Source organism: Lissotriton vulgaris, chromosome 5, assembly GCF_964263255.1.
Source record: "Lissotriton vulgaris chromosome 5, aLisVul1.2, whole genome shotgun sequence".
Lineage (NCBI taxonomy): Eukaryota > Metazoa > Chordata > Amphibia > Caudata > Salamandridae > Lissotriton > Lissotriton vulgaris.
The window spans coordinates 1,009,867,087-1,009,883,170 of NC_141693.1; the positions used below are offsets into that span (position 1 = coordinate 1,009,867,087).

General features: G+C 41.3%; 1 protein-coding gene across 1 annotated transcript in view; it reads right to left on the minus strand.

Moving 5' to 3' along the window:
- Positions 1-566: 566 nt before the first annotated feature.
- The window catches only part of UBTD1 (ubiquitin domain containing 1), a 290,586-nt gene continuing 275,068 nt past the window's right edge, over positions 567-16,084 (minus strand). The window contains exon 3 of the mRNA XM_086922624.1: positions 567-7,184. Within this exon, the coding sequence (XP_086778750.1) occupies positions 6,799-7,184 (386 nt within the window). The 3' untranslated portion in view covers positions 567-6,798. The remainder of the gene's footprint in view (positions 7,185-16,084) is intronic.

Sequence of the window (16,084 nt, forward strand, 5' to 3'; positions counted from 1 at the left end):
TGCACATGGGGGATTTGGACGGCATTGAAGTTGTCGACCTCACATGCCCAGCGTGTGTTTGTATACTGCTGTGCTCCACTGCTACCAGACTGTACAGTATAAGTGTTGCAGTCTCAGACCAGTCCAATCTCCTTCTCCTTCCTCTGAGACTGGTGGTGCTCCACCCCCTACACCCTCATGCAGGAACCGCCACTGCGCCTGACCACTAAAAACGGTGATCTTGCAGAAATCTGCTTTCCTCGCTCCCGCTCTTATGATTTCTGATGGCCCTTGTTCTAACCTTCGCACTTCTTATTAGGATCTACTGGACCCACCATGCAGGTGAGCCCTTCGTTTTCACTGAGCCGAGCTCTCGAGGTTCCTTTTATTTAGATATAGTTCCACAGGTTAATCAACTGAAAAACAGAAAGGATGGACATACAACACACATGTGTTTTATTAACAGAAATCCATGACTGTAAATTAAAGGCAAGGAATACTAGAGTTTCACTTAATCAACTGGCAAGTCATCTTGCAGATCATGATTATAAAATGACCTTCTAAAATAAGGAAGACATTACCAAATAAGGGACAGATATTTTTTATTGATAAATATAGATATATACATGGGCATATTTTCATAAATCCTGAATACATCCATTACAAAATGATTTCATAATATAGTTGGTTTTTCCTCTTCTCAGATGCAAACAGCATTATTTAATTGTACTTGCATAGCACCGCCTGTCTTTGTCAATGAGACCCTCCAGTTGATTCAAATTTAGTAATCATTGTGGCTACCTTAACATTTTAAATTTTAAAATGTCCCTAAAAAAATCCAGAAATCCCTGAAGATTTGTATAATGTATTAGTTGGGTTCTATTATTGCTTGAGCAAGAGGATAAATCAATTGAAATGTTTACAATATACAAATGTTATGATGACTGTGTTGCAGTTCAGTTTAAAGACAAGCTATAGTATATAAAGAGCTGGGATCAGTAGTGCTTCATTCGCAACACTTTTTGCAGATAATATTTTGACAGAGTAGAATGGCCCCTCATTTAGTTTTCTTCCATGAATCAAAAATTAGAAACTGAAGTTGCTTCTTCGTGAAAGGTCTGATAGGGTCCCAGAGAGTCTTTACTATCAAGTTCCATAAGTTACTATTGATCATTTATAATTGGTGCCCATTTTGGCTTCACTGTCCAGAGATTCAGTAATAGGGAAAAATGCCAGGTTGCACCACAACTGGCTTACTACTTCACTTTACTATATGCCTTCCGCTGGCACATTACTGACAAAGATGGATGGATTTCACAACCAGGTAAGAATGCAAATATTATGATATTTTGTTTGATGCTAATTAAAACAAAAATCAATTTAATTACTATGGTTCAAAGGAAGTCAAAATATTGCAGAACAAGGGTTTTTACTTGTTACAGTGGTAAATTCGTGTACCATAGTAAGACAAAAAGGCTATCATCACATTCTGGATGAAATCTGCATCATACATACTGTACTTCATCTGCATTAAACTGGGACTTCAAAAAAATATATATATATAGGTTTAGTATTCCTCAAATATTTACGGATAATCTGATTTATTTGAAAAGGATAGAAGAATAATGGTGTAGGTCATGGCAGTGCAGAGACAGCGATTACTGGTGTAATGACAGGAGATATTGTGCTTCCAACAAACTGCACAAAAAAGAAACCAAAAAGAACCAGTGCGAATAGAGATATACAGCAACGTTGAACCTTCTACAATACTAGATCATCAATTTGTGAGTGAACATCATAGACAATTGTTTTATCTTCAGTATGCCTAGTACTATACTTCACCTATTATCAGTTTACACCTAAGTTATTGCCAGAAGGTGGGACACAAAATGCTTCTTAAAGTTTCCTAAAACCACAGCAATGCACCAACCGTTACTGCATAGCATAAGGCATCCATTTACATCACTGAAACTTTTACTGTGTGCAATCTCCTGATATCCCTTCATTAAGTCTTTCAACTTGATGGATTAGGTCAAATGTGGCAAGCAAAGGAGGAAGGTTTTAAGGTAACAGGAGAACTCCAAAGACTGAAGTATTGGAGTCAATGTAAAGGTAAAGGCACTCTTCCGCCGAGTTCTGGTTCTCTTCAATACCAAGCTGACTGGACATTTGAAAAGTACAATCCCTAAGGAGGCATCTGGTAGCTGCACTCTCCAGGTGTCTAAAGAGCACACACTTACAGAATGCTGATACCTACTTGGTCCTGAATGAAAGATTGTGTAACCTTCAGGGTGGACACAGCAATGCTGCAAATCTAGGTTTGAGATGGGGAAGACTGTTCATCTTGCAATGCTCACCTTCGATTTAGAACCCAGCACCTTCATCCTCCCATATATGAGGAAAGGGCAGGGAGAGGATATAAGATGTCTTATGGCCAAGATCAACTCGCACACAAGACTTAGTCCCAAAATATACAAGACAGGCAGCTCCAAAGAGACAGACACTGTGAAGGAAACCGAGGAAGAGTGAGCGCTCAATTCCGATCAAAGCCTGATTTGGCTATAGACACCGAAGTGAAGTTAAATTGTCTTGCTCATGATGGGAAATAGTGGAAAGTCTGGAAGAGGACCAATTATGTAGCTCACTGGTCTTTATAGCAGAAATGGTAGTGACCAGAAAGTCTGTGTTAAAATTAAGAACGCAGATAGTATGCAAATCCACAGGGTCAAACTTAACAATAAACGTGACTGTAACATAGATCCCACTGGGCGACTTGTATGTTACTGGTGAGACTGTATGGCATGCGACATAAGGCTTCAATGCTTTCTTTGTAAACAGAGAATTACTCTGCTGGCTTGTTTTTATAGAAACAGGAGGCCAAAGGCTATGTTTTACATACAGCAACTACTATTTCTATGAGGTATTACGGAGAGGGCTTTTTCAAGTTGATAAAAGAACGGACTAGGTTGCCTGTCATTAGCCTAGTAACTAAATAAAAGTACTTTTTTTGTACTGACAGGTTCTTGAAGGTTTCCTGATTGCAATCAGAATTTCAACATTTAAGGAGAAGTTCCACTGGAACTTAACACTAAGTTAAGACATCAAAGGAAGCAGTGGAAAAAGCATGTGTTGAGGTACCCAAGATGTACAGCATCCTATGCTAACCCCCTCTCCATCTGTTGCAGGTCTGTTGGTTTTGTCTGAGGACCCGGAGGACATGAAGTGGATTTAAATGGTAGAAGGACAAGGAAGAGGGCTTTAAGTGAAAAGGTAAAGCTCTCCTTAACAAGCGGAATACTGGGCATATTAGAGGGACCCCACAGCTCTAGGCCTGGTAGTTTTGATGGTGACAAAGGATTTAGCAGTCCTAAGCTGCAATGATACACAATCTCATCTTCAGAAAGGGTGAAAGGACTATCATCGAACAGACTAGTAACTTTTCCCTCCATCTACCGCAAAGGGTCAGTGCTGTTAGAGAATGGATAGCTTCACAGCAATAATACCATTTGCAGTGTCAATTATGCTCTTACACTTTCACGGACCACAATAAGCAGGAACCTTAGTTCCTCATACTAGTGTCCACTTCCTCATACCAAGTTTATGCTCAATACAAATGCCACAGATCGCCATGATGGGGTTATCCTTTACTTGGTGGAGGGTAAATTGTACTTTTTGTTCCTCCTAGAATCATAGAGCTTCAAACCTTTGTCCAAAAGAAGGGAAGGCTCCCTGTCACAACCATCACCAATTGAGGACAGCCCTTCACACACATTCTTCTATGTGACCTTTTGAGTGCTCCCTAAGATTGGCATCGAATAGGATTTTACCATTCTGAAATTATCATTTCATGTAGCAGAAGGGGTCCTCTAATTAACTGTCACAACCCCATCAACGTATGAAGCTTGCTGTCAATTCTTCGCATTTGAAAGGGGAGGTTTTTCTGTGGTCGGTGAACTTGGCTTAGCAGATTCACAAATTCACATGGCTCATCCACCTAAAGCATAGCGTGGGAGGGGAGGTACTCAAGGGAACAAATAAAATTCTGATTAGTCCAAGTGGATTTTAGGTTTGGATTTGAAGTCATCCATGGACAAGCCCAAGGCGTAAAAAGGAGATGACAAGTTACAAACATTTGCTCCAGAAAGGAGCCAAAACCTGTCTCAAAGGCTGCTGAGAAGTCAATGCCTGCACCTACCACATTGGAGCTGCGTCAAAGGAGTCTAAGCGCACCACTAAGAGGAAGAGATCCCTTGGAGAACCGAAACAGCGGTCAGAATTAACCCGACCAGCAATAGCAATGTGTCTGGATGATCAAAGCAGTTTAAATATAGGATAAGAGAAAAGTAATGCAAAACAGGCTCCAGTCAGTGCCAGATGGCGTAAAAAGGAACTGAAATAGGTGGGTAGATGTGCATGCTTAGGGTTGCAACCACGTAACAGCATGCTACCAATCTGGAAGCATGTGTGGCTATCAACAGCTTTACAAAGTAGCTTCCAGCCACATCATTGGGAGGAATGTGCCCCATTAAAAGGAAGTAGGACAGAACCTGGACTTAAGAGTGCAAAATCTTATATCCTATCCTGTATAATTTAAGACCGTACCTTTTAGAGGACTGCTTGTTAAGTACTCTAAGCAATTTAAGAAATGACTATTACTGTTTATTACCATACACTCCCTCCCCCCTTGCATACTACGTAAAGAAAGAGGAAAACAACCCTGTGGTTACTTTAAAAGTATTAATTTTAAAGCCAAACTACAAACCACGGTGCCCCTGCATCCCTGCGCAGGAAGGCTTCACCATAAAAATCAAGGTACAGGAAAAAAAGTGGGCATGCACGTTTTGACTTGGAAACGGAATGTTTTAATTGAAGCAAATTTTCTATTGTGAAAGGTTGAAAATAAAATGTACTCCTTAGATAATAAAGTCAACTGGAGTTTTTTAAGTATTCTTACTGCACCCACGCCTGTTTCACAAGCATGGATCAATAGTGACAACTACAAGCGTGAAGCTAACTCAGAATAGGAAACCTGGAGGCCACCGAACACTAAAGGCCTTAAATAGAGGAGGGGCTCGGTCTCCCAAAGCTCATATGCACACATCACTTATCCAGTTATACCGCTCACATTACCTCCTTCATAGTCCTAATTTTACACATTGTTTAATTGCTACGGCAAATTAAGGTCTAAAGACTTAGACAATCCTCTCTTGTTCCACTTAATAATCGTGGTAGAGCATCAACTTCTTGTCACCAGTCGATCCATTACCCCAAACAAGCCATCTTTGGCTTGTTTTTAGGTCATTTAACCCATTTTCTTGCTTTTACGCGGCACACATTGCTTATTTTGGGGTGCACTATGGAATGATGGCAATTACTAAAATCTTTTTTTTTGCACTGTACTATGGGCTCCGGGTTAAATGCTTCTTTCTCAACCCTGCAGTTGTTCAAAGTGTTTACACGTAAATTCACAAAGTCTTGGGACATTTTAGTTCCGTCACCACTGGCAACTCCTCAAGGTCATGGGGCAGTTGTCTTGACTAGGTGAGCCCGGCCTTGGCATCTGTGAGAACCTACTCTGGTTCGTTTCGTTATACACCGCAAGCTTCTTGAGAGCATGATTCATTTATGTGCTTATTTATTTACTCTGCACACTCTGGCTTCATCTATCTCGAAGACCTTTAATTATACTGTTGCTTCTTTTGGCAACGCAATACAAGACTAATGTTAAAAAGACTATATTCTTAAAGAGTTTGATGAACATTTGTGCCTTGTTCGCTAGAGACCTCTCCAAGAGCCGCAACAGCCTCAAAATTCAAGAGCAATGTGCCAATGTCCTTCTGGCCCTCTCCTCAAGCTGCATTTTTAATTACTTAGTTCACACGGCTTTAAGACCCAAAATATCACAGCTTATGATACCAAAATCGAGCATCACTGATTAACTCGGTTTTATTAGCTTTTTTAATATTAAGCAATACCCTATCAATTAGGCACCTAAAGGAGATAAATTGGCCGGTTGGGCATCCATATTATCGATCCAGTTTACAATTTATGCTGCTAACCGGTTTGTAGTTTACTGTCCCATGGGGTAATTAATAAAAATTCTTAAAGATCAGAAAAGCATACTTGAGTTTCATTTGCCTTCACCACAAAGAAATCTAAATTTGGAAATGAGTCAACACAGATGAATCCAAGAAGGACGCTTGGCCAATAGCTACAGCTATCCCTAGCCACTAAAGCCCTGTGCAGTCCTTTCAGCGGAATCGGGATTCAGTATTGCACAGGTGCAAAAGGCAACTAAGGAACAACACAGTTAACAGAGGGAAAAGACACACAAACATCAAGCAAACAAAAAAAACACATTTGGTTCAAAATAAAATTCCTGGAATTGGTCTCAGACAAATCTTCTCTAGCCTGTTCTTCAAATGTCATTGTTTCTAGTTGTCTGCTGCAGAGTGAACAGGACGTGCCCTCTATCCAAGTTCATTTGATGCCCTGCCCACTGCCAACCCACTCACCCATTGTGCAATTTCTAACAATGCATGAGGTCTCAATGAAGGCAATACCAGGACCACCCGGCAGGTTCGGTGGTTCGAAATTATGTTCAGGCATATTTTTATGCAGTCACAAGCAGAAACTAGTGCAGCATGTTTCCCCTTGTTGTGCGATTTCCTCTCATTTCTTGCCTTTTCCATCAGTCCTGGCTCAAGAAAATGATATTTGGTTTACCCATGGAGGCAGAGACTGGAGCAATTTTGATGCAGACCAGCTGCTCCAGAGTTACAGAATTGGTGCCTACTAACTCAAGAGGATTAACCTTTTTCACTTTTCACTTTCCAAAGGTTGATTGACAATCACTTGCACTACAAAATCCTTTTGTATCTTGGTTTCCTGCAGTTTCATTCTGTCTGTGAGCAACTTCCCTGAGAAGAACCACCGTTGCCAGGTAGGATCAATTTGTTCCTCAGCAAATAGCTGTTTCTTCAGCTGCCCGATGGAGTCCGTCATACTGGCGTTCAGTTTCACATCCTTCCCGGTGGAAAGGCGCACTTTCAGCTGGAACTCCCGCCTAGTGTTGGGGGCCTGCTCTGGAGTGTCCGCTCCTTCCTCGTCACTCCTTTCCATGATCAGGTTCACTGGTGGGGCCAGGCAGTAAACCGGGAGCTGGTATCTATTGCCAAGCTCATCATAGCACTCCGTCAGTGATCCTGCAAGAAAAGAGGAAAAAAGTATGTTCACTAAGAATTTCCATTACAGCACACCGACCAAAGACTCCCTGACCGCATAACAACTGCGTGGAAAGGCTGTATGAGCAAATAAACTTATCAGAATTTTCAATCATCCTATTTAAGACACAATAAATGCTTTAATATCCAGGATATTCACTCTAGAAACATATGCCTACAAGTCAAGAAGAAAATAAAGACAGATTGCCACATAAGGTAGATCACCTATTGGGTGTGTGGAGGAGGTAAGACAGGAGCAACTGAGTGGAGAAACATGAATAAAGCATGTAACAAATAGGAATAGGTTGTTAACTAAGCTATCATTGCTGCTTCAGAACTTTGCTGCACACTATGGAAAGAGAATGTAACTATTATTAAGAACAGCAAGAACTCTAAAAAGTAAGCATGGCTTCATTAAAGGCAAGCCGAGCAATGGAACACCAAATCGTGGTCCATGTTCCCTCCTGCTCTTTCCTAAAAAGGTAGAGCCTCCTCTGGAAGATTTAAATCATGTTACACTATCGTATTTTACTCAGCCTCTCGCTGGGTGACACATGGAGGCAGGAATGTTACTTTCTAAAATGTTTATCAATCGTAACTCATTCTGTTTGCTCAGTTCAAAACAGAACTGGCCTTTTTGTCCCATTTTACATTTGTATTAAACAGGTGTATTCTCAGGATACACTTTATGAAAGCAAGTTGAAGAAGAATGCATCTTCCCACTTTTATAAGTTATGCAGCCAAAAATACTGCATGGAGTGGTAAAAGTTAAAGATAATCTATTAAAACACCCGACATTATGATTACATCACAATTTATGGATTTTGACTTCATTCAAAAATAGATCTGCTCAGTCTACTTTTACCTGTGATCAAGGATGCGTACATATAACGTTTTTTTGTCCAATGTGCTACACAAGCACGCAACACAATGTCTTTTAAGAGTCACATACTCGGTCTAAACTTTTTTTATGCAATATGCAGGATAGCATTGCTCAGACTTTTTTTATGTTTAGTAGCATCATTATCTTTGATTTCCTCTCAAAGTAAGCACCTGTGATTTCAGGCTATTTTTCTAAACCGTTTTTGTTTTGTTCCTAAAAGGCAAACGTATAGAACCCGTCCCTGCACATAATCCTCCAGGAGAAAGAAAAGCTTGCAGACATGCCTCAATCAGGAGTGTGCCGAACACACCTAGTTTCACTCCACGGAGTTACATAAAACTCAGTGAGATTACAAGGGGGGATAATATGCGGTACGCAGGTAGCGAGAGCAGGGCTGAAAAATCAGCGCAAACTGCACCATACGGGTCATCCATCTCTGTCAGTATCCCCAGAAGAACAAATTTCAGATCTATTCGGAAATCTACCTATAGGATAACCTTGAGTTCTCAGACAACCTTGGCCCAATAGGTCTGTACGGTGGGGCAGCCCCAAAGTGTGTGCAGGAAGTCGACTCAATCCCCCATACATCGTAGACCTTCTGGGGAGGCTACCCGTGCCATCTTATGTAGCCTGGCTCTGTCATAGTAGACCCAGTGAAGTATCTTAAATTGTATGAGCAGGAGCCGTGTCTTTATAACAACTGCCCAAAGTCTGCCACCTACCGGTCTCGCAGTTTACTAAGTATGTCAGGGATAAAATTAGTAATGGTTTTGTAGGTGTATGAGTTGGTCTTGCTCCTGAGCTCCTCATAAATACTTTACCCTCAAACTAGTGTATTTAGAAATGTCAGCAGTGTTTTTAATGTTTTTTTCACTATTGTTTGCACAAATTGTTCTGAAAAATGAGACGAGTATCTTTGAATGCACTTAAAGTGTATAACTGTTGCAGAAAGGAAATTGTAATATACACAAATGTTAAAGTGATGTACAATAAAAGAATGTATAGTATTTGAAATCTGCTGAATAAACAAGCAGTAATGAGAATTGGAGGCCAGGTAATTTCTATTTGATAAAAGCAGTGGCAAACCAGGCATGTCGGAGTTGCACAAATTTTAAGTATTGAATTTGATGAAGGTGATATCCCTGTCTCAAAGATGGCAAGGGCATCAAGTCCCCATCTTCCAGTTTATCACCTATTTTGGAGATGCCAATCAAATCTCAGGGCTCAAACCCTCATAGTTTCCCTAACTCTCTCATTATGCCCCCTTCCCACAGTGATATTTCCTTGGTTACCTTAGACGCCCAGCCCATAACTCTGGATGCCCTCCTCAATACTCCTAGCGTCAACTGTGTCGCCGGCAGAATCGTGCCCATAATGGTCACATCATATATGTAACGCAGAGGGAAGCATGGCAATAGCCCGGCCCTCTCTAGCATACATGTTAGGCAATCTTGTGGGTCAAACATTCAATCATTGATTGGTATCGGGTGCCCTGCCCAATAGTAAGTCGGCACATCCTGAAGGGATATGTCCCCATTGTAAGAGCTCTGCTGTAGAGTCTGTAGCGCCACCTTAGTGTGTCCCTTATTCCAGAGCAGCATCCTCACCTCTCTATTCATTTTATTAAACCTCTACTCTGGGATTGTATAATATGTGTTTTGGAGGCTATAAAGCAGCTTGGGGAGTGTAAAAATATTTAAAATGGCAGCTCTTCCCAGAATGGTCAAGGGCAGCCCACGGCAACACTCTGCAGCACCCTGGAAGGTCGTCAACACCCTTCCACTGTTTATTTATTTTAAACGAAATGTTATTGTTTTCATATAACAAAAACAAAAACAAAAAAGCTGCCAGGACATATTCATCAGAAACAGACAATGATCTATGCACTGTGGTAGTACAAAGCAAATCGGTTAATGGTGTCTTTCTAACAAGTGCAGTCCGAGTGCATAACATTAAAACATACCAAATATCCTATCAAGGTTGGCAGCTAGACACAGGTCTCTGTCAAGAGTAACCAGAATATCCAAGTACTTAAAACTCAATGTTTCAAACTGGAGTCTGCCCAGCAGGGTGATTATGTCAGAGGGACCATGAGGGTGAATTAGCACAGATTTCCCCCAGTTTATTTCGTAACCCGAGTAGGTACCAAATGACTCTGGTCTGGAAGATGAATGGGATGAGGATCTGACACACAAAAGAGTAGATCATCTGCACAGAATGAGATTTTCTCTTCCAACGGAATGGACTCCGACACCCAGAATCCCTGAATATCAGGGGGAGCACGGATCATGCATGCAAGCGGTTACAACAAGAGAGGGGACAAGGGGCATCCCTGCCTCATTCCCCGCCCAATCAGGAATTTCATCGAGAGAACCCCATTCACTCGTACCATGGCTGTCTGATATTGGTATTGTACTGCTACCAACTGTCTGTACCCAGGGCCAAATCCAATTTTTGCCAGAGTTTACGTTATACAGAGCCAATGAATAGCTTCATATGCACTCCGAGCATCTAATGAAAGACATGGGGCATCATCCAGCCTCAAACCTTCACCGACCAATTGTGCAGTCTTGTTTGGTTAAGCTGGGTGGATCTGCCTGGCATGACGACCTATTGGTCTCCATGTATCAGTGGAACACTAACTTTTAACAGTTTAGTTGCCAGGATTGTGTACAGCGCCATCGCCTCTATGTTCAAGAGCGAAAACGGATGATAGAAAACTCAACTAGTTCTAGGTTTGCTCTCTTTGTGTATCGCAGCTATATTCGCACACTGTATGTCTGGTGGCAGCGCCCCCCTATCCTGCGCCTCACGGAAGAGGTTCCGGAGATGTGATCCTAGTGTGCCAGCATATCGATTAAATAATTTGGCTGGGAGACCATTAGGCCCAGAGGTTATCCAGGTTTAAGCCTCGCGATGGCAGTCTGTGCCTCGGAGAGGTCAATCTCCCCCTCAAGATCTATACAATCCTACACAAGGAGCACGGGGATTGTCACCGTCGCAAGAAAGGCCCTCATTTGGTCAGCTTCTGGCAGTAGAGGAGCTCTGAAGAACTCCACATAATAGCGGGCAAACTCCCCCACTATTTGGGTGTCAGTTGTATAAGACTCACCAGTTGAGGCTGTGATGGTTCCCACCTAACACACTTCTGGCCACCCCCTACTCTTAACACAAAAAAAATGTCATGTATTTGCAGAAGGTACAAATCTACATACCAAATCAAATCAAATAGGTAACCGACATCTAAAACTTCAACTGGTTGTTCTCAGTTTCTGTTAAATTACTGCTAGTACTTAATCACTCACTTATTAAAGATATGCCTGTATGTATTTTCCTTGTGCCCCACGTTTTCTCGCATTTGTTTAGGCACCCCTACCTTCACACATTTCTGTGCTAACATTCACCAGTCTACTCCTGAATACCTGTCATCAATAAAGACAACACATGGTTTCACACGGTCTAACCACTTAACCAGGAGTCCAAGATCGTGGAGCATCTTTCCAGCTCGAAGTATTTTCAATTGGATGACTGGCCCATGTAGCACTGTTGGAGGTTGGACCTCATTACAGAGCATAATAAAAGGTGTTCCCACCATATCAATCGTTACAAACAAGTATATAATCAAAAGAGAATTTCTTCAAGCAAATATATAAATTACTTATCTGTAGTTTCACAATGCAAAGTATACAAAACATTGTCGCAAAATTAAAATCTTGCATGCATATATTTGCTTATCAACAATAAACATAAATGAAGAAAAAAAGTCACCACTAAAGTGTGCTATGTGCTGTTAGTTGTGGGGGTGAAGACACATTCTCAAAATTAATACAGCCTCAGAATTTATAAAGCAGGTTAATGGATCTATAATCTTTTAAATTCATGTAGGAATCCAAAGTATTTTTAAATAGTTCATGGACTCCTGAAAATGTTTCTTCCAATCTGAAAGGAGGGGAGGGCCAGTTAGATATGTTATTGCAGTTAGATAGGTTATTGATGCTCCAATGGAGAATCACATGGTGTCTGGCCCCCCCGTGCAGAGATGCTGATGCGTCTCAACACATACGAGTAGGAGACCTTCGCTGTCTTCTGCTGGAATGGATCTCGAGTGTCAAGCATGCTCAGAGTGTACTGCACACATGGATACACTAAGTGTGCTTTGCTGGTTCTGGGCAGCGGGTATAATTACTCACACCATTAATTTTGCCTTTCCCGTTTGCCACCACCTAAGGCTGTGTTAAGGCACCCCTAGATCCCAGTCCAGACTCTCTCCAACCAAGTACTATACAATAGAGAATCGCCAATGCTGCCTATCTCAATTCACTGTCTATTTTTCATCTCACTTTTGACTGTAACATAAAGTGGGGGGACCTTAGTTTCTTGAATTAATCTTGAGTTTTATTTTATTATACTTCATTTGAACTTTTTGATCATTTTTTATCAAATTTTTACATTTCAAAAAAACTTATGACATACAATATATGAAAAACATTCTGTACAATAAAACATTCCCCTCCAAACAATCGCACTCACTATCACTACGGATCTCAGTCAAGCACTCTCATACATACTTTCATTCATACCATTGCTATTTACAATCATTGATCCAATAATTTTTTCACAAAAACAAACTTTTTTTATATAGCCATAGATTATAATGAAAACCTGATTCTATAATCTACAAAATTCCATTCATTAGTTGATGTTCTTATGGCTTTGATAAACACAAAGTCTACGCGTTTCGAACTCTTCTTATTGAGGAGTTCTCATCAGGACCACACACTGTGAATGGAAAGGGGAGACCTGTATTAGGTGTGTATCTCTAACCATATTGGAATTAGCCAGATGGCTCATCAATCACCTCCAAGCATCTTACCTCCAGATTTTGAAACAAATAAATTGTAGTGTTCCTCGGGCCCACGGCGCAGGACAACCTAAGGGCATTTTCAAATCATAGGACAGAAAATCCCCATCGATAGACAACCTCTCAGACACAGATCTGTATCAACCTTGTATCTCTTCTTCAATCTTGTCCAACTGTAGTAGACTCTGTACATTAGTTAATTTGTACCAACCTAAAGCTTGCTCTGTTGGCCACCTCTTGTGGGTATTGCAAGGCCTCCCATTACCAGTTTTTCAGCTCGCCCACATCTGCCTCCCACCGATAATACAGTTTCTTTTAAAGAGCCACATTATTGATCAGAGTTTTGTATATTTAGGGACTCTGCATTAAGAGGCAAGTATTCTGCTAGCAACCTATTATTCTCTGAAGGTGCCATGTCAGATACCTGGTCGTGTTTTTAAAACTTAAATATTTACATGCCACTAAAGAAGTCCAAAAACAGATATATTCTTATTTTATTTCCGTAGTTTTATATAGCGCGAACTTGACCCGAAGGTATCAGAGAGCTTTACATGAGCACCGGTTACGTTACACAAGAACACATACATTTTATTTTTTTAGGCAACAGGAGTTTAAGTGATTTGCCCAGAATCACAGGAAGTGGAGCGTCATTGGCGAGACTCGAACCGGGTTCCCCAGATTAGAGATCCACCGCTGGAACATTTTAAAATGTCTGTGTATAACCAAACATTTAACAACCTTTGACTAGCACCAATGCCAGATATTATTTGGCAAGCTGTGACAGTGAATTTACAAATAAGCTCACATTTGTAATTACATTTCTCAAACCTCCTTCCCTTCCAACATCTGGAGGGCCACATTGAAACGTTTAAGAAACTGCTGAAATGGGGCACTTGCTCACTCAGCTGTCCTGCTGTAGCATTCCAAAGTGATTCAACTGCCAAGTGTCAACGGTTTGTCCTTATAGATGACATCCCCCAAACAGGGTTTGCGTCAGCCTGAGAACACTGCTATAGCTTCAAAAACGAAGCAACGCTAACACCTACTCGGCACATCCACCCTCCGTCTATTAGAACACGACTACAAGCCCTTGAACCCCAACATTTTATCTGGCGAGAGTCGAATACGTGCAACTAGGAAAACCCGGAGCGCACTCCTCATGTAGTTGAGCAGTTCACCAAGGGCAGGAGGGTCCCGATCATGGAGGACTAAGCAGCAAACGATCCCATTACCTAGGGGGTGCCCTACCCGAAACACTAATGCGAGACACCGATTACATGAAAAGTGCTGGCAGGCGAAATATACAGCATTGATGACGATTAACAGATATTGAGCTATTTTGACTCTACTCTTGCATCAGGCTTACAACTTCTAACAAACCGTATGTGTAATAAAACAATGAAAATTGTTAATGGTGTGCAAACATTCTATAATCAATAAGATTGTATCTGTTCAGTCTTTTAAACACTTAATTACCATACAGCAAAATCATATATTTAACAATGTTTAGTAACAATTCCTGCATGCACCACAGTTTCGGATAAGCATTCTTCGGAGTTTCCAATGCCAGAAAAAGCCAGCCTTACAAATTGGTTCCATAAAGTTAAAGCTGCCCATGGGCTGCAGTGCGTTTAATACACAGCTTACAATGATGGTGCCTCAGAAGTAATCAAACAGGCTAGTGGGAATTGTTTCTTGAACGCATCCTTGAACCCCTTGGTCAACTTAGTGTGCCCAGACTGGGTATCTTACAAATCAACTATCTGCTCTGCCTTCCGTTTTGTGCCGCGACTTACAAAAAAAACATAAAACACACATTTAGGCGGATGACTACCCTACCAAAAGTAAACCAGAGAAGTAATTTTCTCCCAAAATATTGAGGAAGCCAGTATTTAGTCTCCAAAAATAACTTTCCCACACCATGTGAACAATTTATCCCACTTTAACTGCACGATGTTCGTTTGCATTAAGAAAGATCTTAAGCTGGCAAAGTTCCTCACACAGCTTGCATAGAGCACGGAGTCCCTGGAACAATCCAAATGTATTTTAAGGTACGACATGTAATGACACTTGTGCCCTTTATGGTAAACCTGTTGTATTGAATTTGGGCATGCTATAAGAGGAAAAAAAAACATTCAGTAGTGTTCTTTATATTTGTTCCATATATAATATATTTTGACAGTTTTCTTGATATAAAAGTGCATGTAGCATTCACACTTATGCACAATTACATGGTGACACCAACATCTATTGCGTATATCTTTGCCAACACGTTTTGCAAGATTGACTCACTTCATTGGTGCAGTAACATTTGAGTTGTCAACACATTTCACATAAATGTATAAGAGTAACAACGACAACAGCAGAAATGTTTTCTCCCGGGTCATGCTAAAATTGATTCTCAATACATTTGTGAAAGTTGCGTGGAGTTTGGCAGCACTACAAACTAGGTTACAGACATTTGAAGCTGGGCTGCACATTTGTTTTGAATATTGTATTCTGTAGGTACTCCCAAAGGGCTTTGAGTCATCCTCATTAGATTCTTTGGTTCAGGAAACTTAAGCCATTCATTTAATTCTTTGGGCCTTATTTCGACTTTGGCGGTCCGTGGAGTTGGGAGTGTTGCCTGAGCAAAGACTGCAGCTGGACCTCCGGCATCACCAGCACACCGCCGACCGCAGGTCGAGGGAAGGCAGCCTCCATAGGGTGGTACAGAGGAGCAGCACTGCCATCCGTATTATGAGTTGACTTTCCGATGAGCCAACTGCGGCGGTCAGACCGCCGCCAAAAGGTCAGCAGAAACTAAGGATTTGGGGTGCATACTCACCCCTTTCATATTCTTCCCAGCAGATGTTGACCCCTTTCTCCAGGTTCCACTACACAGAAACATCTTCACCCATATGAATACGACCCTGTCTGCAGCGAAATACCGCTAAGGGCTATTTGTACCATATACCAATTACCGAGACTTCCCACATATGGCAAGGGGTAGGTGGTATTTTTCCATTTGTATCATGCAAAAGTGTGCATTTGACATATATGCAGTCGAAATGTAGACACATGCATTAATAGATCTGATTATGCACTGCCCACCGCAGCAGCCACATCGTGGACCCCGCGGTCAACTCTTAATACGGC